The 25,009-nt window shown below is 36.4% G+C and overlaps 2 protein-coding genes across 7 annotated transcripts; both read left to right on the top strand.

The window, feature by feature from the left end:
- The first annotated feature begins 467 nt into the window (after positions 1-467).
- Positions 468-21,927, top strand: LOC111806683 (helicase SEN1). 6 transcript variants are annotated; one of them, XM_023692074.1, is made up of 21 exons: positions 468-985; positions 1,207-1,591; positions 2,389-2,505; positions 2,600-2,679; positions 3,742-3,888; positions 3,973-4,121; positions 4,215-4,345; positions 5,393-5,515; positions 5,662-5,735; positions 8,891-9,475; positions 9,634-9,745; positions 9,874-10,011; positions 14,368-14,697; positions 15,843-16,113; positions 16,269-17,560; positions 18,119-18,521; positions 18,594-19,516; positions 19,649-19,714; positions 19,798-19,923; positions 20,456-20,700; positions 20,797-21,927. In XM_023692074.1, the coding sequence occupies exons 1-21, from the start codon at positions 861-863 to the stop codon at positions 21,749-21,751; spliced, it is 6,777 nt and encodes a 2,258-aa protein (XP_023547842.1). In that variant the 5' UTR covers positions 468-860; the 3' UTR covers positions 21,752-21,927. The 6 variants fall into 6 exon arrangements, with proteins under 6 accessions (XP_023547842.1, XP_023547837.1, XP_023547839.1 ...); XM_023692069.1 differs by lacking the exons at positions 468-985; positions 1,207-1,591; positions 2,389-2,505; ... (2 more) ...; positions 3,973-4,121; positions 4,215-4,345 and adding exons at positions 4,623-4,790; positions 4,875-5,023; positions 5,117-5,247; XM_023692071.1 differs by lacking the exons at positions 468-985; positions 1,207-1,591; positions 2,389-2,505; ... (2 more) ...; positions 3,973-4,121; positions 4,215-4,345 and adding exons at positions 4,652-4,767; positions 4,875-5,023; positions 5,117-5,247.
- Positions 21,928-24,418: 2,491 nt separating this feature from the next.
- On the top strand, positions 24,419-24,814 carry LOC111807080 (auxin-responsive protein SAUR50-like). Its single transcript, XM_023692657.1, has one exon. It carries the CDS (start codon positions 24,419-24,421, stop codon positions 24,812-24,814), a length of 396 nt encoding a protein of 131 aa, XP_023548425.1.
- Positions 24,815-25,009: the final 195 nt, after the last annotated feature.

Here is a 25,009-nt window from a genome sequence, read left to right as displayed (position 1 = left end):
CAAATCATATTTGTAAAAATCAAATTAAAGAAATAGAAAAAATAAAATAAAACAAGAACCAAAACAAAAAAAATTTGTAACATTCACAATTTACAATATCGTCTGTCTCCATCCACGATTCCAGCATCACAATTCCATTTTTGTCTAAATTTCGAAGTAGACGGGCTTCTAGATGTGGGATTTCATTAGTAATTCTTTCCGGTCTGTGGCTTGTCACTTGAGTCTGAATTTCATATTTCCGNAAAAAAAGAAAAAATCTCATGTTTTTTTTTAATAAATTTTGACAAACAAAAAAAAGTTGTGACAGAGACTTTTTCAAGCTCTGTTTGAAAGTCATTTAAATTTTAAAAATGAATTATAAATAAATAAATAAATATATATATATATATATATAAAATTTAAAAAATTAAATTAAATAAAATATTTTGTTTGAAGAGTATAGGAATTAAGATATGAAAGAACAATTTTAGGGTGCGATACGGTGTTTCCATTTCTTCCATTTTCTTTCGTTTCGTTTCCCGCGCCCACAACCGCGGAGTGAGACTGAGAAAGCGACTGATTTTTTATCGTGCAATCTCATCTTCCCACAGTCGCCGGCACCGGCAACGGCGCACCGGTACCGTCACCGTCACCATCACCTGACTCCCTCACTGGGCTTTGTTGATCAACGGACTTTTATTTTGTTTTCAATCTGAACTTGTGTCTGCGGTTTCCATTTTCTGGCCATCCAGGAACAAGATTAACCAACCGAGAACAAGACCCTCTTTCCGAATCCCTATCATCCACCGCAATGGATTCCCTTCTCAACTTGCTTCCCACTTTCTTATCCTAATCCCACTTCCACACCCCGTCTCCGGTCAATGACTTCGATGGCGCTTACGAAGACACAACTATTGGCCCGCTGGCGAAGCATCGAGGAAGAAGACGATACCGGCCATGGCTCACACCTACAACCTCATCGTTTTAACCAGCTTAAAGAGGAATGGTATGTCTTTGCCTCTCATCCACCTGCCCAACTCTGCCTTTCCTCTTTAACTCACTGCAAATGTTGCCAGAACAGGACTCTAATTATCCCATTGACATTTTTGCGGCATCATTAGTATTAAGTTACATATTGCAATTTTGCTATTTTCTGTGTTTTCTCAAGTATAGAATGTTTCGCGTCTTTTCAAGTTAAGTTGCTCTACTTTGTTCTTGTTCTGTCAGGTTCGCAGATGCCTTCACTTTTTTGATTAGTTTGCCCCACGAAAATCACATTTGGTGTGGCTCTTGGGAAGTAATGGGGCCTCTTCTGGAAACATTTTACAATTATTTCAAAGATGAAAGCCATGACTCTCCTCTCAGGCGCCTATGGAAGAGGATCTCTATGGAGATGCAGCACTGTATACAGTGCATCTGCCAGCATCATGAAGCCAAAGATATGTATAGTTTGGAGTACGAGTTGAGTTCTATTGGACCCCTTCTTGATGTATTGAGAAGACTTGACGAGGAAAGGGTCACTCAGTACTTGAGAAATATCAATCACAGAATATCCCAGAATGAATATGATGCTGCACAGGATAATACTGAAGTTGTCAGTATCGTATATGAGGTTTGTCAATTTCTGGCCCCATCCCCATCCCCACCCTCTATTACCTATTTTTCTAACACACATCTCAGTGATAGCTTCTCACTTTCAATATTTTCCTTGTTACTTCTGACTTGATATACAATTTCAAATGCTGATACATTTTTAGGGAGAAATAGCAAAATTTTGTAGGCAGATTGAGAGATTTTAAGAAGAGGTTTGAGAGGTAGCCAGGTTTAATACATCCTTATGGGCGTTTGTTATCTGATCATTTTGTAATTATGAGCTTCGTTTAATTCATTTGTCTATTTGGACTCTTTTTTTGTAGATTTTTTTTATGCCCTTGTGCATTCGTTCATATCTATTAATGAAAGTTTGGTTGCTTACAAAAAAAAAAAAAAAAAAAAAAAAAAAAAAATGCTGATATATTTTTTGGATTTAATCTTTGGTTTCATGAATTGTTTGGCTGGTTGAGAAGGCATTCTGTAAATGGTATCTACTGACGGTTTCTTGTGTCCATTGCAAATTTACATGGTGTGGGTATTGGAGGATGCTGAAGACTCTTGTTATCTTCTCTATCACCTTCATTTGCTAAGGTTTCTTTGCGATAATGTTTGCTACATAAAGATTCTTGTCGAGACATCTAAGGAATATCTATACTTGTTTCATATTGTATCATTACTACATGGATACATGCTGTTGTAATCGTTTCTCGTTGTAATATTTGCAAATGTATGATTGGAAAGTTGCAATCCTTCCACAATATTACGCAGTCGTATCCACACGTGTAGTGACTGCACAAGTTTTGGTCTTATTAACAGGTTCTGATGTTTCCTGTCCTTCTGGAGGATCAATTGCTGTTCACTGAATTTGGGAAGTTTATCGAATCTGTAGATGATATTCATGAACTTGCTTTGGATGGTCAGCAACAGTTTCCGGTACTAAAGAGGAATACCTAATGATTTTGTCCTTTATTTTTTTAACAAGAAATATTCTCTTTATGATTCTTATTTTGTGCACATTGTCTGTCAGGGTGTGTATGCCCTATTCTTTTTCAGTAGAAGAGTGCGTTCTGTAGGACATCGCTTATCTGCAGCAATGGGTAAACTGAGGTACCTTTCACCAAGACTTAGTCATCCATCTGTTTAACCGTGTGAAATCTATTACCAATCCTATTATTTTGTTGATGATTACTACTGTCATTCGGTAAAAACCTAATATCAGTTATTGTTGTTTATTGATGTTAGAGTAGAGTACTTCATCCAAACATGAAAGATTTTGTACAGTGAGCACAATTCATAAATCTTCATCTTGCGATCTGTGTTAACATGAGTTTGTTGGTCTTGCTCCTGCTGCAAGCAAAGTTGACCCAAAAGATCGCGCTGATACCAAATTGGAGTAGCTTAAGGGACAAAGGAGAGTTTTTCCACAAAAAGTTTGATTATTAAAGCATCTTTATTATGACTGAAGTGTAATGGGTGCAAGAGAGTAATTCCCTTTTTATAGAGAATTTAAAGTAAATTAAGAACTAAAATCTAGAAAGGAAATTTGAAAACATTAACCAAGGAATTACTAAAGATGAACTACTAATCAAGAGAGCTGCAAGGCTGAAGATAGAAGCTTTTTCTAGAGAAAATCAATCATATTAAGATAGCCATTAAGCACGATCCATGCCAAGACACTGAATTTTCTCAACTCATAAAAGTCAATCATATTAAGGTGGCCATTAAGATATTATTTTATATTACATAAAGACTAATTTATATAGGGGAGGAAACAAGACACAGACCTACACAAAACTTTTCGACAATGTTGTTTACCAAGCTATATCTTGGTGTAAACTGTCTCATATTTTTACTTCCTATAGTTATACCTCCCTCATTGCAAGTTGGGAAGGTATTTTGTAAACATCATGGATTATACATCCCTCTTGTAAATTTCACTCATCAATGAATTTGTCTCTTATCAAAAAAAAAAAAAAAAAAGAAAAAAAGAAAAAAAAAAGGGAGGAAACAAGACGTTTTTAAACTTATTTCTCATCATTATCGTTTTTTTTTTCTTTTTGTATCTTACAAATCTCGTGCGCGAACTTGAAGTATCAGAGCATGTTATCCTTTGTTTCTTAGCACTCAAAATGCAGGACTGACTTTTTGAATATGTTCTCCTGGTTGTAGGATGGCGACAGATTTGGAACCTTTGCAGCCTTTGCTTAAGAAATTTATAAGTTTTCTGGAAACAGAAGTTCTGCCATCAACTTCTCAGATTCTAAGGCCAAGAGTACAGCTAGACCGTTTATCTGTATGGCTTGGGATCAAGTCATTGTAGGAAGTGGTTGCTAAACCTTTGATATAATTATGATATATTTTTTCCTCTTTTGCTTCTTATATAGTTTTTTTTTTTTGAAGGCTTGGATTCTTGGAGCCTCCTGCCTTTGAAGAAGGGATATTGGAGCGTTATCCCATTTTTCTTGACATTGTACTTAATCATATAAGTAGCGATTCACTTGAATTCTCTCATGCAGTTTCATGCTTAAGACTACTCTTTGAGATGCTTGGTCAGTGCCATTTTTTCACTGTTTTCATTTGTGCGTGAGTTTGCAGTAAATTGTACAGGTTTTAACAATTTTTCTTAACAAATGTCCTTTAAGGCTGTAAGCTTTGGTTGAGGTCTACATTATCTCCTAGTGTGATGCGCAACACTTTATTGGGTCAGTGCTTCCACACTCGAAATGAGAAAAGTCATAAAGATATTTTTGATCTTTTTCTGCCGTTTTTGCGGGCAAGTATTTGGGGCCTTTGGCTAAGTTTATTTGACCTTCATTTTTATTGTTGCTGTTGATATATCTTTTTTATTTTTTTTTATTTTTTNCAAAAAAATAAAAAAAAAAGAAAAAAAGAAAAAAAAAAGGGAGGAAACAAGACGTTTTTAAACTTATTTCTCATCATTATCGTTTTTTTTTTCTTTTTGTATCTTACAAATCTCGTGCGCGAACTTGAAGTATCAGAGCATGTTATCCTTTGTTTCTTAGCACTCAAAATGCAGGACTGACTTTTTGAATATGTTCTCCTGGTTGTAGGATGGCGACAGATTTGGAACCTTTGCAGCCTTTGCTTAAGAAATTTATAAGTTTTCTGGAAACAGAAGTTCTGCCATCAACTTCTCAGATTCTAAGGCCAAGAGTACAGCTAGACCGTTTATCTGTATGGCTTGGGATCAAGTCATTGTAGGAAGTGGTTGCTAAACCTTTGATATAATTATGATATATTTTTTCCTCTTTTGCTTCTTATATAGTTTTTTTTTTTTGAAGGCTTGGATTCTTGGAGCCTCCTGCCTTTGAAGAAGGGATATTGGAGCGTTATCCCATTTTTCTTGACATTGTACTTAATCATATAAGTAGCGATTCACTTGAATTCTCTCATGCAGTTTCATGCTTAAGACTACTCTTTGAGATGCTTGGTCAGTGCCATTTTTTCACTGTTTTCATTTGTGCGTGAGTTTGCAGTAAATTGTACAGGTTTTAACAATTTTTCTTAACAAATGTCCTTTAAGGCTGTAAGCTTTGGTTGAGGTCTACATTATCTCCTAGTGTGATGCGCAACACTTTATTGGGTCAGTGCTTCCACACTCGAAATGAGAAAAGTCATAAAGATATTTTTGATCTTTTTCTGCCGTTTTTGCGGGCAAGTATTTGGGGCCTTTGGCTAAGTTTATTTGACCTTCATTTTTATTGTTGCTGTTGATATATCTTTTTTATTTTTTTTTATTTTTTATTTTTTATAATTTAGTTCATTCTCATTACTGACCTTAAATGTGCTATGCATCCAGTCTCTCGAGGCATTGCAAGATGGGGAACATGAAAAGCAACGTAGGCATTTTCTTTATTTCCTTCTTCATCAAGTGCCAGTTAGCAGTAATTTTAGTGTCCTAACCAGGCAAAAGGCTTGTCAGGTTGGTTTTTTTCTCCCCCATGAATGGTCATACTAATTTCTTTATTCAACAATTCAGAATTGTGTTTCACATGCACATATTAATATTTTTTGGTTGTATGTATATGTATTTATGAATGTAAATTTATTGCTAGACTTTATTTTCAGATAGCTCTTCAAATTGTTCATCGAGGTTATAAGATGAATCCACCATGCCCCCCTTTTGAGTGCGCACATATGTGGTGAGTTAGCCTCGTTCTAACTTTGTTTTAAAATGTGGACTATATATTTTTCTCTCCCATTCGATCTGAACTATCTGATATCTATGTTCCCTGCTTTTAAAAGGAAACTCATGTAAATTTATGCATTTGGGTCATAAGCCTAAGCTTAAATTTCTACATGCAAAGCAGAGGAAGACGCATGAAAATACCAAGAAAATGGGGGAATGAACAAATCATGGGGAAAGTGCCAGCTTAATATTAGACTGCATGTAATTGATTTGTAGGGTGAATTTTTGTGGGTGCACAAGCACTATGATAGGGACCATGAAGTTAGTTTGGAGATGTGATTAGAAATAAGAAGATTGAGAGAGAATTTTTAAGCCACATTATTCAAAAGGCGGAAGACTCACCCTAATACAAGCTACATTATCCAACCTCCCCACTTACCACTTGTCTCTATTTGAAATGCCACAAAAAGTGGCCGCAAATATAGAAAGATTATTCAGAAACTACTTGTGGAAAGATGACCCATACCTTGTTCGATGGAATATTATAAACCTCCCAACAGAAAAGGGAGGCCTCGGTCTTCTCTCGGTAAGGAAGAAGAAAGCTCTTCTTGCCAAATGGATATGGAGATATCATCATGAAGAAAAGGCCTTGTGGAGAAATCTTATAAAGGCTAAATATACTCCTACATGAAACAAAAATCACCCCCTCCATCTTCTACAAAAGGGCCTTGGGAGTACATAAAGGAACATCAAAACTTCATCACCAACCGAACTTGCTATAAGGTGGGTGATGGAGGAAACACATTATTTTGGACCGACCCATGGATTGAAAACACCACACTAGCCTTGAGGTATCCACTTCTGTACAGGCTCTCTCATAGCAAAAAAGCCACGATCAAAGAAACGTAGAATGTTGTCAACAAATTTTGGGACCTAAAGCTTGGTAGGAATTTAAGAGATAACGAAGCAACAAAATAGGCCGAATTAAGCCTTGAACTTGCCCCTGTGGGATTGTTAAACAAAGCACACTCACTGACTTGGTTCCAGTTCTTTTCTACAAAATCCTTGATGATGGACATGGGGAAAAAAGTAGAAGCAATAAATCCCACGCTAGCAAAGACAATATGGAAAGGACATCAGCCTAAAAAGGTGAAGTTCTTCCTTTCGGAAATAGCGCATAAAGCCATTAGCACAAGTGAAAATCTTCAAAAAAGAATGTTTTACACCACTCTTTCTCCAAATTGGTGTCAATTATGCAAGAAAGAAAATGAATCACAAAGCCACTTGTTTATGCGATGCACATGCGCTTTGGTATAGAATCTTTTTGATATGGCCTTAATGTACCACCTTTCGAGTATACAAAAACCCTACTTTGAAAAAAACCTCATCATGACTTTCTTTTGGAATTTGTGGAAAGAAAGAAATAAGAAAATATTTGCAGAAAAGGCATAGACCTTCACAAAACTTTTTGACAATTTTGTTTACCAAGCTATATCTTGATGTAAACTGTCTAATATTTTTACTTTCTATAGTTATACCTCCCTCATTGTAAATTGAGAATGTCGTAAACACCGTGGATAATACATCCCTTTTGTAAACTTCAATCCTCAATGAAATTGTCTCNAAAAAAAAAAAAAAAAAAAAAAAAAAAAAAAAAAAAAAAAAAAAAAAAAGAAAGAAAAAAGAAAAGAGAAAAGAAATATGAAGATTGAGAGAGAATGTTCAATGGTTGACTATATGGGGTCTACACCTGCGGTGCCTTAACCTGGCACACTTTGTTAGAGCACAACAGTATAATTTTTAACTTTGAAGATTGCGAGTGAGCTTACCTATGGTTTTATATTTTGCTTTTAGCCTCATATTGGTGTACTAAATTAATTAATTAATTAATTATCGTTTGCAATTATGTTATAAACACTAGCCACTAGAGAATTAACTCCTAAGCTTTTTGGTATTCTTTTATTTCATTTATCAATCAAATTTCTTTTTATATATTAAAGGTAGAGAGAGAAAGACAGGGTGGGCAGGAAGAATTGGCTTTGTCCCGCTTACCTCTGGTCTGTGAACAATTAAGATATCTTTTGCTTCCTCTGATAGAAGCAAACTTGTAAACCTTTTGTATTTGATTAAAGAATTTGAGCAAGATGGTAGTTTTTGGCAATTATGTCTACCTTCAGAAGCCTGAAGGGGTGGCTAATCCTTAGAGTTGTAAGTTATGTGATCTGGCATGTATTCATTTAGATATGCTGTTCAAAGATGTTGCCAATTTACTTTGTTTAGGATTGCTTTCCATATACTGTCCTTATTTTACTCTCAAACAAAGGAATAATCTTGGTTGTAGATAGTTGCTCTAATGTTTTTGGCACCTTGTCATACTTTATTTTTGCTGGATAGGTCTTTTGTATTGATGAGACGTATTACACATAGGATTCATCTTGCCTGCAGATAGTTGCTGTAGTGTTTTTGGCACCTTGTCATATTTAATAATCTGTGTTGGCTATAGGTCTGTTGTATTGATGAGACGTATTAGAACAGTTACCTATGTGTGTTCTTATACACACACATACCGTATGGTACTCCCTTTCCAACTCTTTTGTTGATTTCTCGTTACAGTACTTATGTATTAATTGGAATGCTTTTATCTTTCCATTGTAATTTTGTGTTTCTATTTTGCTTTCATTTATTGTCTTTCACTCCATTTTGAAGTTTTATCATCTGAGCATTAGTCTCTTTTCGTTATATCAATAAGAAGTTGCCCCTCGTTCAAATATATATGTGTGTGCGCCCATGCATGCATACATGTCTACCCCACTTGATTCCTATTGTAAGTACGTTCTTCAATAATTTGAACTTGGTCTTTGAAAATCTTAGTGATATCTGTAAGGTTGCAGACACAAGGCTTAGTTTGGACAAATTATGAGGAGCTACCCGAAGTGTATAAGATTCAAACCCTGGTCAGTGTTGGTCCAAGGAGGCTGGCACATGTACTTAGTAGGGGAAATTAATTGATAGTTGTTATAGCATTTAACTTAACTATTAGATTGTGTAGCCGACAAAGAAATTACATGACGACAGATTTGATTGATCACTATTTAATGTAATATAGATGTTATTCTTCAAGTCACTATTAGATTGTGTGACTCGTGTTGTCATTTTTTCATTGACCAGGGGCCCTTCTCTTGTGTCATCACTGAAGGATTCTTCTCTTCACAGCTCACTGAGGCAACCGGCATTTGAGCTTATACAATCTATTATAGTATCAGATGCTGCTGCATTGATACATTCAATGCTGGATAGTTGTATAGTACCGCTTTCCAGTGAAAGTAACATGAACCATAACTTCGATGTTGCTGAAGATGAGAATGTACTTATTTTTGCTCCCAATGAAATGGATGATGATTGTTGGGGTGGATTCAGTCTGCAGAGCAATATAATTTCGACAGAATTTAAACAGTGGATGTGCATTCCTATGTTATGGATTGATGTTCTGGTTGATATTGACCCCTTGGTTCTGCCAGTATCGTTTTCGAAAGCCATATTCTGGGCTCGATCACGTTTTTCTATGGTAGAATCTGAAATCACTTCTGAAGGTGAACTTCCACTGAGAACTTGGATATCGTCTTCTTTTGAAATCTCCAGTTCACTGGGATGGAAGGTGCCAACTGGTTCAGATGACGGTGGGGATGGGAAAGAGTCAAAAAACTCACTAAAAGTGTGCACAATGTTGCTTCCTTTATTAAAAACATTTAACAGGTTTTGGCATTCATCTACGTGTAAAATTTATTTTGAGCTGTTCAGAGTTACTTTTTAAAATTCGTTCTATTCTGCAGCGCTTTTAGTACGTTTGTGCTTTATCTAATTGGTGACAGATTCTATAATACTTGGTTCATTTTAGTTTACGCCTGTTTCAGGTTGACTGCCCATTTCTTAGTTCTGTTTGGGCAAGGAGAGCTGAGGAAGCAGTGGACTTGGGAGCCTAGAATGGGGGAAAGTCTGATCCTTTCACTTTATGATTGTAGTGATGTAATGTATTACCTTTTTCTTTTGTTCCCTTTTTAAAAATGATTCCAAGTCTTCTGTTTATCTTTTTCCGTTTCATTTTTATTCTTATCCAAAAAGTGCACAAATATGGATATGTTGTTTTTATTCAGAATGTCAGGCAGTTTGGAAAGCATGTCTTGGAACAAATTTCAAACACAAAGGGTCTCTCTTGTGGTTTGGAGTTTCTTTGTTCTTCCGAGGACTCATTATCTGCCGTCTTTCTGGGCATGAGACATGCTTTGAAACTGGTAATTGTAACTCTAATGTGAGCTAGGTTATAATTTATAGGTACTATTTAATTTAAATCTATTTGTATTCTCTTTCTCATTGATACTTAAATTTGCATCTGTATTTCTTATTGGAATAAAACTTCAGTTAATTATGTTAGCCAAATTTGCTGTTCAAAATTTTCCAAATTTACTAGCAGTATCTCTCGGTTATTATTTAATTTAAATCTATTTGTATTCTCTTTCTCATTGATACTTATATTTGCATCTGTATTTCTTATTGGAATAAAACTTTAGTTAATTATGTAGCCAAATTCGCTGTTCAAAGTTCGCCAAATTTACTAGCAGTATCTCTCTAACATGCATGTGTGTCATACATCCTAATTTTTTTATATACATGGATATTGCCTTTTCTGCATTCTCTTTGCTCCTTTAATCAAGTACGTTTTCTACATTGCTTATGTTGTCTCAGGATGCTGGATCCCTATTTAGTGTGCTATAGGATTTGTATAAGATTGTCATTGTGGTATTATTAGGGATATACTTGTAGCTAATAGCAATGTTTGTTAGAGTGGGGCGGTTGCAAATAAGATAATTTAGGACTAGGAGGATATTAAGCAGATTTTGAGGAATAAATTTTCAAGCTCCTCGTAGGGCTTAAAATGTTGTAATTTTCCTTTCTTTAGGAACTTTTTCTATTAATTTCTCCCTCAAAATGATTGAGAGATCTTGTTTTGACAAGATTGAAGAAGATGGAAGTAAAAAACCTGATTTTATTTTGGCTGTGAGCTGTATCCTCTACCCTTGGGTGGGTTGTCAGTTGAGCGCAAGGGGGAGATGTCTTCAAACAATTTGATTTTCCAGATTTCAGAGTTGGCCATGATGGTTATGTCTCAGTTTCCTCGATTGTTAGCTATGCAAGAAATGAATCCTTTCCTTTCTTGTCGATGCTCAAGGAAGATGATCACTGCAATCTTCTATTGTTGTTTGTTGAGGAGAGTGATAAGAAGCTGTTGGGTGTAGTGACAGAGGTTATGGTCTTTGAGAATCTTACTAATCAGTTGGCCCATCTCTTGGCATTTGGAGAATCTGCCGAAAGTTGTGAGAGTTAATTTGATAGGTCCTGTTTCATTAGCCCCTTACATCCTTCTTCTGAGGCTAATTCTGATGTAAAGGTCGGAGAAGTATGCTTTCCTTTTCTCGCTTTGTCTCCTACTTTGGAGGCTGTGGGGGATGTGGACTTTTCTTGTCTGTTTAGGCTCCCTTGTCTAGGCCTGGCCTCTTGTAGGGGGAGAGGGGCTTTCTTTCCACCAATGTCTCCCTCTCTTCAGCTCCACCCATCCCATCCCCCCATTTTTGGTTGAGCTATGGTTCTTCCTATGATTTAGCCTTCAGAGGGGAGTGTTCTAGTTCTTTCTCCTTCCACCTCCGAGTGGTGGTTCCTCAGTAGGTTGCCATCTTTTGACCAATGGAGTAGTTGGTGTGGTGGGGGGAGCAAGGACCTTTACCTTGTCCTAGATGTTCATGTGATCTCCCTACTTTCGCTTTTAATGGAGGGTCTTCAGTTTGGTCTTCTCAAGACTCAACAAACCTTCAAGTTGTTTCCAGGGAGGATAGTACGTGCACTATAAATTATGAAGGTAGAAAGGCTTCATTTGAATCAGGGGTTCAAGCATTGTCACAATGAAAGTGATATCTTGGAACGTTAGAGGTCAGGGGGAGGAAAAAGCAGAGGTTAGTTAAGGACGTTCTTAATAAGGAGAACCCATATATTATAATTCTGGTGGAAGCAAAGAAAGGTAGCTTTTCCAAGGAGTTGATGAATTGCCTTTGGGGTAGAAGGAAGATCAAGTGGGTCTGTTTAGAGTCGGTGGAGACTACATAGGGCATCTTAATCCTCTGGGATGGGATTTGCTCCATTCTTTGGATGTTGTGAAGGGTGTTTTCGTTTCATTGATGAGTGTGAGCTCTTTGATCCACTTTTAGTGAATGGAAGATATACCTGTCTAATGTTAGAGCCTTAAGTAGAACCCATAGGTTCTTATTGTCTAAAGGGTTCTCAACAGACGTTAGCCCTAGGTCCTACTAGAGTTACATTTGATCATTGACCTTTATTTTTGGATTCTGGTTCCCCTAGTTGGGGGCCATGTCATTTCCGGTCTGAGAATATGTAGTTGGATCATCCTTCTTTTAAATCCACTCTTCCTTTGTGGTGGCAGGTAAAGGTTCATGGTAGATGGGAAGGGTATCATTTTATGGGTAAATTGAAGACACTTAAAAAGCTCTTCAATCAAGATGGGTGCTTTGTCAACTTGATGTCAATAATGATGATGATATCGAAGAAGTTTATATGCAGACCCCGTCTGCAATGGAGAACATGTCTAATAAAAGCCTATGCAGGTCGAGAAGGCCATTGTATAGACTAAAAAAATCTCCTCGTGGTTGGGTTGACAAATTTTCCATAGCTATGGTTAAAAGTGGTTATTATTCATCTCAGGCTAATCATACCTTGTTCATAAAATCCTCAGATGGAAAAATTGTAACCTTAATTGTGTATGTAGATGATATTATCACTACATGAGATTATCTTAGGGAGATCTATAATTTGAAAACAATTCTTGCAACTGAGTTTGAAATCAAGGACTTGGAAAGTTTAAGATACTTTTCAGGAATGGAAGTGGCGAGATCTAAGAATGGTATTGTCATTTGTAAAATGAAGTATATTCTAGACTTACTAAAGGAGATAGGAAATCTTGTATGTAAGCCGGCTGCAACCTTTATGGATCTGATTTTATTTCAAAACCAGAGTGAAGAATATATAATTAGCAAGCACATGTATCAAAGACTTGTGGAAAAGTTAATTTACCTGTCACATACCAGACCATACATTGCTTACTCAGTTAGTATTGTTAGTCTGTATATGAATAGTCCAAACGAATATTATCTTAGGGTTGTGAATAGAATTTTAAGATACTTGAAAGGCACTCTAGGTGATGGATTATTGTTGAAAAATTCATCAAATAGAATGGTTGAACTCCATACTAATGCCAGTTTGGCTGGAGAATTAATTGACCAAAGCTATACATCTGAATATTGCTCTTATGTTTGGGGAAATTTTTGGAGAAGCAAAAAGCAAATAATTGTTGCAAGTAATGTAGAAGCTGAATATTGAGCCCTAGTTTTGGAAATTTGTAAAGGTATGTGGACTAAAAAGCTTTTGAAAGAACTAAAGAGAGAAACCCTGTGTTCATTCAAAATATTTTGTGATAATCAGGCATTAATCAATAACAAGAAATCTTATTCATCATGATAGAACGAACCACTAAAGATAAATTGTCATTTCATATATCGAGAAGTTCAACAATAGCACAATGAGGCTAAACTATGTTCTATCTCGCCGTCAAACTGCTGACATTATCACCAAAACGTTACTGATGACAAACTTTGATAAATTCAGTTCAAAGTTTGACTTGCATTGGATATACAACCCAACTTTGAGTATTTTAATGTTTTTATTGTTCTTTATCTGTGAGTATTTTTCAATATCCTTTCCTCTTATAATTAGTTTCCTTGCTGAAACTTTTCTTGTCTAATATTTACCCATTATTGGGTTCTTTGAGAAAAAAAGAAAAAGAATTACTCCAATAACAACACCAAGAATTGGGAAGGAATTGGTATCATGCAAATACTGTACCTTGACCTCAGCTATTAGGTGTGTTTCATGGGGAGAATAATGATGCAGTTGGGATAAGTTGGTTACTATGGTGTTATCAGGGCATGGTAACAATTAGCTGGTAGGTTTGTTAGATGAGTGATTATAAATAGAGCAAGTTAAGAGGACTTCGATTAAATAGAATTTTGGGAGAGTCTAGACCTCTTGAATTGCTTGGAACCTTACAATTTTCCTTATTTTCTTTTTGTCGATAAGACACAGAGAGAGCTTACTCAAAGGGGAAATTTTCCTTCCTTATATCAACAGCGTTTTCTATTAATTTCCTTCAATTTCTGCTCCCAGTATGTTGTGTCAGTTGTTTTTATTATAAAGCCATTTGATAATTTTTCTTCCCTTTGTTTGGTCGTAGCTAGATAATTGTTGATTACCGAGAGTCTATCATCAACGTATCAAAAGAATTTCATTTAACCTCAATTAATACAGAACATATCATAGGGATGTGATTTAGTACCTAAACCCCGAAAATGTTTTAAGTTCGAAAATAATTGAATTGCCTAATAATAAATACTCGGTTCTTGCAGTATTTGGGCTGATCAGACTTTTGTACTTTTAATTTGGTTTTTGAAACTCTGATTGTGATGTTGGAGGCCTTTATTCCATCCCATTTGTGATCGTTCTTATGCAATTTCATTTCTACTGTCTAGGTTCAAATGGATTCTATCCTTGTGAAATTCCAGAATCTGCATCATTTGTTTTTCATACTTCGTAAGCTACTCCAGGAAGGTGATTCACCTCATTCAGCTTTGCCAGGAAATTCATCCAATCATACGGATGTCACAAATACCTCTTCTCAAGGGGGATTTCTTAGACAGCCAGTTTTTGATACACCCATGCTGAACTTGGGCAAACAAACTTCAAAAGTTAATTCGAAATTGCTCCAACAGTTCAGTTCCTTACTATCCAAAGCAGCGTGGCCTTCTATTTGGAGGCTATTGGTTGAAGGCAAGGCATTTCTCGATTACAGTTTTTGTCAAGTATGTCCAATCTACACTTTTTAAGATGATAACTGCTCATCTGTTCATTTCGTTTTAAGCCTGCAATATTATGAGCTTCGTACCTCTTTCAAAGACAAATGTCTTGATTGTTTTCTTGTTCTATTTTGTGTCCAAATGGAGTGCTTTTGGGATTAAGAGGCTTGTTTGATTGTCAAAGATTGTTCGGTTAATTTTTCTGTAAATCTGAGAAAATATTTTCTTCTATGATAATTTAATGTGGCTTTCTAGATTTTTGTTATTTTTAATTTATAGGTTATTAAAACAATGTAAAAGATAGTGTAGTTTAAAATATTGATATATTTTAAAAGAAATATAATTTTTTCATTTGATGAAATGAAGAAGTACACAAGTATTAGCTAAGAACATTAAACAAACAAGGCACAGACTAGATTACTAGATTCTCAGCCCAATCATGCTTGGAAAAACTTAACTACAAAGCTAATAAATAAATAAATAAGGCACTTCTATAAAAAGTATAAATTGCCAATTCTAAAGATGAGTTTGGATAAGTTGTCGCTTAAAGAGATTTTTCAAGAGACTAATAAATGATTTTTTCCGAGATCATCTCTTTTAGTTTTTGAACAAGACTCAATAATTTTTATGGATAAATGAAAAGAAGCAGTTGCTCAAGGAAACAAACTCTCGAAAGAGTGAAAAACAAAGGAAAGAAAAACAGAATTCTTTAGTGGACAAGTGACTCTAAGTTTGGAATAATTCTGAAAATTAACACATTCTTAAGAATTGTTGTAAAAACATACTTCACATCTGCAAAAAAGGAAAAGGGAATGTCAAAAAAGAAGAAAAAGAAAAAAAGAAAATAAAAACTTCTTTTCCCTCCCAGTTTCATTGATGAGGGAATTGATTCATTAACTCTACTGACCTCTCTGCAATCCCTTTTAAATATTCTTTTGAAAAGAACTTTGAATCTGCAAAAGAAGAAAAAGAAGAAGAAGAATTTTCCCCTCAGTTTCATGGACGAGGAAATGGATTCAGTAAATTCTACAGACCTCTTCACAAACTTCCTCATGTTAGAAAGTTCTTATCTTAATATTTAACTTCTCATAGACTGACAGACTTGTTTACTGATTGCAAAATTGTCTTATCATATTATTCTTTGTTTACAGATGACCTGTGTCCGCTTACTCGAGATCATCCCCATTGTTTATGAACGATTTAACCCATCATTAATGGAACCATCTGGTAACAAAATGGCAGTGAATAATGCATGTGGTTTCAATTGGCTTCATGATCTAATGGACTGGGGAAAGTCATCTCTTAAGGTTGTTCTTACTTACTGGAGACGAGCTGTTATTTCGTTGCTGAACTTCTTTAAGGGATCATGTTGTCTTTCAGCTTCATCAACAATTAGGGATATTGAAAACCTTATATCCTTAGGTGAGGGTTTTTTTCCCCATATAAGAAAGCAAACTGTGGTCTACAAACTTCCTTTTTTTCACACAGAAATGATGTTCTATACCATTCATTATGATAATGCAGACCCAATATTGTCACTGATTTTTTAAGTACACTTTGGTTTAACTTTTCTTTAGATGATGCTGTGATGGATGAGTTAACAGAAAAGGTAGCGCACCTCACGATTTTATTATCCAAGAACGAAAAGCACAATATTGCCAAGACCAATTTGGAATCGAGTGCTTTAGTGCTTGAAGACTTCCCCTCTGACCACAAGCTTTCCATCTCAAAGTCAGAGTCTTTTGGTGTAGAGGATGTAGATGTGCCGATGTTGGCCAAGAGGTCAGAGGTGAAGAAGGAAAATACTAGTGAATTGATTGTTCTTTCAGATGATGAAACAAAAGAATATATTTCACCGCCTAGGGCCTTTTTATCTGAATCTGACGTAGGTCAATTGGTTGGTAAATTAGCTCCCATTGATGAAAATGATACACGAGATGATTCTGGGGAAAAAAAGATGTTGGTTACTGAGCCTTCAAAATATGTAGTAGATAGAGACCAAGAAACAAATGATAAAAGTAGCTCTACGCTTGCATTCAAAGAGCAGGCCTCTGGTGATTCAAGAGCCCGACCAACAACGTCATCTGTCTTGAGATCTAAGGAAGTTGATATCAAACCTAGAAAAACGGATTCTGAATGCATTCCAAAAGAACATGTTACTCTAAATGACAGAATTGATTTGAAGGTCTTACCCAATAAAGCAACTGGCTCCAAAAGCAAAAGTCAATCTTGTGAAACCGCAGTTTCTGTAGCAGGTTATGCTCTTTTGAAACAAGTAGTGTCTGATGCTGCCGATGATCCACTGGAAATTGAACTCAATTCTGTCAGAAACCAGAAAACAATTATTTCAAAACCAATCGCCACTGTTCCCAAGCGACGAGTCATCCAACTTAAAACACCTTTTGAGAACAGAGCTGTCAATTTACGTAAGCATATGGTAGGTGCAAAAAGATTTAAACCACCAAGGCTTGACGACTGGTATAAATCTATATTGGAATTAGATTACTTTTCCATGATTGGTTTGACATCTGTAAGTGAAGATAAGAATCAGACTGTTAAACACTTAAAAGAGGTTCCTGTTTGTTTTCAATCATCAGAACAGTATGTGGAAATTTTTCGGCCGTTGATTTTGGAGGAGTTTAAAGCTCAGTTACGCAATTCATTTTTAGAGAGGTCTTCTTGGGATGAGATGTATTTGGGCAGCATTTCTGCACTATCGGTTGAGAGAGTTGATGAATTTCATCTTGTTCGTTTTGCCTATGATGACAACAATTCAGTGGCTTCTAAAAGCTTTGCTGAAAATGACCTCCTCTTGCTTTCTAAAGAGCTTCCGCAAAAATCTCCACAGGGTGCACATATGGTTGGAAAGGTATTCTACGGCACTCTGGAATTCTTTTTATTTATTAAATTGGAGAGAATAATAAATTATGTGATGTAGCTTCTTAGTGTTTCTTGTAGCATCGTAGTGTTTCTTGTGGTAAGAAGAATAATAATAATATTGGGTGTTCTTTTAGTTTCTTTACCCATTGTCCTGTATGGTTTGTCCTCGGTTTAGGATTCTTACCTCATTGTAAAAGGTTGTTATGTTTGTATTGCAAAAGGTTGTTTCTTGGGCATGGGGCGTTAAGAGTGTGTGCTTGAGAGGTTTTGAACTCAGCTCTGGGCAGGGGGCTGGGCCTTTGTGCCACTCAGTTCTGCTTGTCTGTTTTCTTATGGTTTAATCTACTCTGGGCCTTTGCATGCATTCTAATTGCTGTCTAGAAGCTGGAAAGTGAGACTAGATAGGATAACTGCTTGAATGGTTCTTGATAGATTATAGAGGAATTGAACTCTGCAATCATTGTTTGAGTATCTGCATCATTTTGTTGATCTTCCTCCTCCCCTTCCTTTTAAACAAGGATTCTAAATGTACCTGTTTGCTTTTCAGGTGGATAGGCGCGAGAGAGATAATAAAAGGAAAATGAATTTGCTCATAATTAGGTTCTATTTATTGAATGGCTCTTCTCGACTACATCAAGCTAGAAAGAACCTAATTGAACGTAGTAAATGGCATGCAAGTCGGATTATGAGCATTACACCTCAATTACGAGAATTTCAGGCACTTTCATCGATCAAGGATATTCCCATAGTTCCAACGATATTAAAGCCCGAAACTACTTCTATTCCTCATGATGAATCCAAAGTAGTTGATCTAAGTAAACTGACCCGACCATTGCAACAGATATTGAAATCATCCTTTAATGTTAGTCAACTCCAAGCAATTGATATTTCCATTGGATCAAGAAATATGAATAATGACATGCCATTATCACTCGTTCAGGGTCCACCAGGTATGTGATATGCAGGATCTGACGTTGAGCAGGTATGATATTCTCTAATTGTTCTTTGTTTTCTGTTAACAGGTACTGGAAAGACGAGAACTATATTGGCCATTGTTAGTGCCTTGCTCGCTTCTGCTTCACCAAGAACTAAACATGCTGCACCTTCTCTTAATAGAAATTTAAAACAAGACAATGTCTTGCAAGCTGATTCAAGGCCACAGATTAGCCAGACTGTTGCAATTGCAAGGGCATGGCAAAATGCAGCATTGGCTAGACGGTTGAATGAGGACAACCAAAGGAATTTAAAATCAATAGATTGTACCATGAAAAGAAGGGTTCTTATTTGTGCTCAATCCAATGCAGCGGTTGATGAATTGGTATCCAGAATTTCCAATCTAGGTCTTTATGACACTGATGGTAAGATGTACAAGCCATACCTTGTCAGAGTTGGAAATGCTAAGACGGTTCATCCAAATTCACTGCCATTCTTTATTGACACTCTTGTTGACCAGCAGTTGGCTGAAGAGAGAATGAGTTCTAATGATGTGAAAAATGATTTAGGGACGAACTCATCTATGGAACTTCGTAGTAATCTAGAGAAGTTGGTAGATCGTATTAGATATTATGAAGTCGAATGTGCTAACCTGAGGGATGAAAATCCTGATCTCAAAAGTTCTGCGGACAACTCGAAGGGGGATGATGAAAAGATGTCTTTAAAGGAAATAGAATCAATGCTTCGAAAACTATATGAACAAAAGAAGCAAATATATAAAGATATTAGTATAGCACAAGCATTTGAGAAGAAAAATTACGAGGAAGTCAAAGCACTAAAGCACAAATTACGAAAGTCAATACTAAGGGAAGCTGAAATAGTGGTAAGTACTTTAAGTGGCTGTGGTGGAGACCTTTATGCAGTGTGTGCTGAACCGATATTAAGTTGCAAGTTCGGAAGTCCATCAGAAAATACTCTATTTGATGCTGTTGTGATTGATGAAGCTGCTCAAGTAAGTTTGTTTGTCTAGAAGTTAGTTTCTTTTTTCTTTTCATTTTTAGTTCAATCTAGAATTTAGTTTTAAGCGGACTGGTTAAGCCTGGTCTTTTTCCTATTCTTTTTTAAACATTCCTTCTTGCTTTAGGCTTTGGAACCTGCTACGTTAATACCTCTTCAGCTTTTAAAATCAAGTGCGGTCAGATGCATAATGGTAGGGAGTATTAACTTATTGCCTTTGCAACTTTCCCATTCATTGTTGAGCATCTATATTGAGTCATCAATTTATCATCGAAGGTTGGAGATCCGAAGCAGCTGCCTGCAACTGTTCTTTCTAACGTTGCAAGTAAGTTCTTGTATGAATGCAGTATGTTTGAGCGATTACAAAGGGCTGGGCATCCAGTTGTCATGTTGACAAGACAGGTAAATTAAATTGCACGGTTGTCTTCATCTTTTCATATGCCTCCATATATCACACTTACAATGATAGTCTTTTTCCCCCTTCTTTTTGTATTAGTTCATTATATCAATAAAATAATTGTGTACGTTTTTCATTGAATAAAGAAAAAAGATGACCGCCATATCATTTTTTCTTGAGGAAAATGCTTTAGTTTCATTGATGAATGAAAAGGACAGAAGGGGAGAAAAAAAGAAAAAGAAAAAAACAACTCCAACCACCCTTGGTGGATTACAAAAATGATCTCCAGCTAGTGTATTTGGACTACAATCTATAAAAGGATAAAAGGATTTACACAGGATTTTTTTGCCTCTGTAAAAGGATGACCCCGCTAAGGAGAAGAAAACCCTTCGATTATATTTTGCTTGGGCTTTCTTTTGGACTACTGATGCCATACTTACATAAATAGGATGCGTTGTTTTTTTCTTCTTCAATTTTTTGGCTTCAAAATAGATGGTATTGGAGGCATTTAACTGACAATGCCCATATCATTCTCAGTATAGGATGCACCCGGCGATCTGTCATTTTCCTTCTCAGCATTTTTACGATGGAAAATTGCTTAATGGAGATAGGATGTCCGAAAAAATGGCACCGTTTCACGAGACAAAAGGTTTGGGACCATATATTTTCTACAACATCATGGACGGTAAGGAGCTTCGAAGTAAAAGTGGTGGTGCATTTTCACTCTATAACGAACACGAGGCTGATGCTGCAGTTGAGCTAGTGAAGTTTTTCAAAGAGAGGTAGTAGATTCTTTATTTCATTTCAAATTTTTTTATGTATACTTGGAGAGAGCCTATTGCTTACCGTTTTAAATTTTGATTTTTGATGCATCACAGCCATCCAACTGAGTTCAGCAGAGTAAAAATTGGCATCATAACTCCCTATAAGTGTCAGCTTTCACTTCTGCGGTCCCGTTTCGCACATTCATTGGGAGCTTCTTTGATAGTTGACATGGAATTTAATACCGTGGATGGTTTCCAAGGCCGTGAGGTTGATATACTGATACTGTCCACTGTAAGGGCAGCAGATCCAAATTCTACTTCTGGGAAAAACTCGAGTGGTATCGGGTTTGTTGCTGATGCTAGACGTATGAATGTTGCTCTAACACGAGCGAAGCTCTCTCTTTGGGTATTAGGAAATTCAAGGACTTTGCAAGTAAACCCTGACTGGGGAGCTCTTATGAAGGATGCCAAAGAGAGAAATTTGGTTCTATCAGTAAAAATGCCATATGATTCAACATTCAAAACTGCTACTCCTAGAAATTCTTATCCAGAGGCTATGGCTAATGGTTCAAGAAATCTGAAGACTGACAATGTTAATGCAAGACGCCATGCAAAACGAAGTGGGAAAGAAACCTTCGAAAGGGAAGGGAAAGATATCAATATTAGTCGGGGTAAGAGGAAAGTCGAGCATGAAAAGTCGAGTAATTTAGATCATTCCGAACGAGGTATCGTTGATAATCATCAGCAGATATCACAGACCTCAAAAAGATTGAAAGGGGCACCTCGGCATGATACCATTGATAGTAATATGGAAGCTTCAGCTCCCATGGTTGAAGGAAGCTCCAATGAGGAACATAATGACAGTAATGCACTAAGTCGATCTGACAGTGGAAAAGAATTGATAGTGAAAAGGAAAAAACAGCGTGAAGCTGTTGATGCTATCCTTTTTTCATCACTAATTCCTTCGAAGAAATCTGAAAAGTCTATGAAGGTCATCTCAGATAAAAAGCCTCATTCACTTCCAAATGTTCGTGGTAACATGAAACCACCAAAGGGAAGAAAAGGCTGATGATTGTCTGTACATTTCAGGTTTAATTATGGAGTACTTCTGGTTGGATATGACATTCTTGCACCTCTTTTTGAAATATAGTTCATTGACCCACCATGTAGGTTCGTGTGGTGTCTTTTGTTTTTGAAATTTAGTTCATTTCTTATAAAAGAAGTAGAAATTGTTTTCGGTTGAAATTTGTCAATCTTATAGGAGGAACGATAAAATTTGATGAATTTAACCAATCTCTTCCGTAAGAAACACGTTCCAAAAGGTTAAAAAGACGTTCCAAAAGGTTAAGAAGTTTTTAGGTAATTTTCCTTAGTTCTTTGTTTGGAGATGAATAAAAAGATGTACCCGAATCCAAAATCTGAGTCAATCTGGCTGTTTACACCAAGGATTATAGCTTGCTATCTTTGGTTGAATTTATAATCATTCATCTCTAGATTTGNTTTTTTTTTTTTTTTTTTTTTTTTTTTTTTTTTTTTTTTTTTTTTTTTTTTTTACATATTTGAAAGCGCCTTCAATAGATTTGATGTTTGATGTTATCTTCTCCTTGACGATGTTGAACGTCATGTTTCTATACAACGCCAACCGGATTAACCTTAGAATTTGTCGATCCTTGAGCTTTCACTATTTTGTGTTCGTGGAATCCGGTTTTACCCTAGACAAGGGTTGATAAAAATTCTTGGCACAATATCTTCAATTTGCATGTTCTAGAAACGACAATCAGATCCATCTAACTTCTCCATTTCAATCTTTGAGCTTTCCATCTTCATGGACCACGGTGAATATCTCCTAACTTTGATACCAACTATTAAGATCACAAACCTCATATACTCGATCTAGATGAAGAAAACGAAAGAGAAAATATAAGGAGAAATCTCGATTATATGTTTGCATTGATGGCTTATGGTATGTACCTTTATAGAGAATACAAAGTATTCTAAAAGTCCGTGTTTGAAGTACTACCTAACAAAATATTTATATGGTTCAGTTTTCTGCAGATAATTTTATTATCAATAGTGGTATATAACCATTTAGTATATATTATCATTTACTATAAGCTTTAAATATATATATTAGGCTCCATAATCTAACACTCTCGGACCGACATGCACCGAGAAGAGTTCCAGGGCAGGAATTTAGCAGGAAAAGTACCAATGCTATCTTAGCAGATCACCTGTCGTTTGCATTTTCGTGCTACCCTCTATGGTTTTGACCATAATTTGTAGACTTTAAGTATGTTGGTGCTTAACGTGGATGGGGGGTTGTAAAATACTGCGCTTACCCTTAAAATGTGGATGTTAGAGGACGGATGCATCACAGCAGCACAGCTAGCCAGAATCAATGACCTGTCTATGGATTGTGAAGCTCTAATGTTTTGAACCTATGACTTCTATCTAATGTTTTCCTGTTATTCTTGTACTTTTGTTACTGTCCTGAACTGATTCCTATCTTGATGGATATAGTTGGCATAGCAGGTAGCTTACATTGTGGAGGAGATTCATGGTTCCAATTGCGCCAAAACATATGGAAATCTGTCAGAATTCATATGATACTCTATAACTACAAGTTGTCACATGTAGCCTTCAAAATTTAGCTGGCGTCCTGACCAGTGGCTACCTTGAATTACCCTTAAAAGTTTAGATGCACCACTGAATTACCCTTGCTGCTAAAAATCACTAACATTTCTGCTTGTAGATACTGAACGTAGCTCAAGAAAAATCATAGTTTCTAGATATTATGAATGTAAAGTTCATTATAAAATCAAAATGTTGGAGGGCCAATGGATCCATCCACTTACAAGAAGCGTAGTGTCACAATCGCCTTTTTTTGGCAGCGGATTTGGCGATTGTGCAACACTCACTCTCAGTATTGAGTGAGTCAAGCCAATTTCGCATCGCGTCACCTACAGCTGAGCAACTTATGCTCAAGCCTCTAGCCCCGATTTGAGAAGAAAGTTTTAGAAAGAAGAGGGTTAGAAAGCAAGGTTGAGAGAGAGATTGAAAATGGTGTTATATAGTATACAAGCAAAATGCAACCACAGCTCAAGTAGTATATAACTTTTCAGATAGGGAGAATTTGACAACTAGTCGCATCCCCCTATAGCACGCATTTCATGTTTATCAGACATAGACATGATTTTGCCAAAACGTCATATTCCTAATAAAAGTACAAAGGAAATTATACCACATGAAAACAGTAAAGGAAAGCGATAAAGTGGTATGGTACAAGGCAAAGGTTTTGGCATATCACGAAAATGCGGCTATGGACAACACGCCTTGGACAAACATGACTGTGACACGGTTACTCCTGTATGCGACATTAACTATTTAGTGGCTCATAGCATGAAACATGGGTAGTATGCAAATATGGGTTCAATTAGGCACCTTGTTTTGACCGTAGAATTTAATGTGGATGTGCTTGTTTTTTTTGGTAATCCACGTTCCACTTCCTTGTTAGTAGCGTCTTGGTTTCGTTTTTATATATTAAACAGGTAAGGAGTTATGAGATCTGTGTAGAACATGATTTGATTTGGATTGGTGATTGATCAGAGGTTGAAATATTTTAATTTTTCACATGGGAAATCATGAAAGCAAGATCTAGCAGCCAAATTATAATCATTCATTGGAAACTATAAATTGGGGTGGAGGAAATAATGGTAGGAAACAATGAGAGGAGCCGATGGATTGTGGAAAGAAGTCGAACAAAATCAGAGACATTGTGAGGCTTCAACAAATCCTGAAGAAGTGGAAGAGGTTAGCAAATGGGGAGAAGAGCGGCGGCGGCGGCAATGATAAGTTGTTGAAGACAAGCGGGGCTTTGGTAACGGAGGATGTTCCAAAAGGGTATCTGGCAGTGTGCGTGGGGGAAGAGCTTAAGAGATTTGTAATCCCAACACATTACCTAACCCACCAAGCATTTAGGATATTGCTGCGGGAGGCTGAAGAAGAATTTGGGTTTCACCAACAGGGTGTTCTTCAGATCCCATGCCATGTCTCTGTCTTTCAAGATATCCTCAACTCTGTCCAACCAAACCACCACCATTTTGCTGCTGATAATGAAATCATGTTATCCTGATTCCTAGCTCACTTCTTTAGTTTGTATATCACTCCAATTAATCAATACATGGTCTTACCCGTCCCTTTTACGTATTGTTTCAAGCAATACAACTATGCTCAAATTGGCAAAAACTCGTTATTTTAATAACCACTAGGTTCGAGATGGATTGGTGTGGTTCTTCTATGCCTAAGACACCAGAATATCGAACCATGA

Source organism: Cucurbita pepo, chromosome LG12 (assembly GCF_002806865.2).
Source record: "Cucurbita pepo subsp. pepo cultivar mu-cu-16 chromosome LG12, ASM280686v2, whole genome shotgun sequence".
Lineage (NCBI taxonomy): Eukaryota > Viridiplantae > Streptophyta > Magnoliopsida > Cucurbitales > Cucurbitaceae > Cucurbita > Cucurbita pepo.
The sequence above is the reverse complement of the archived record's forward strand: the minus strand, read 5'-3'. Positions and strand labels throughout refer to the sequence as shown.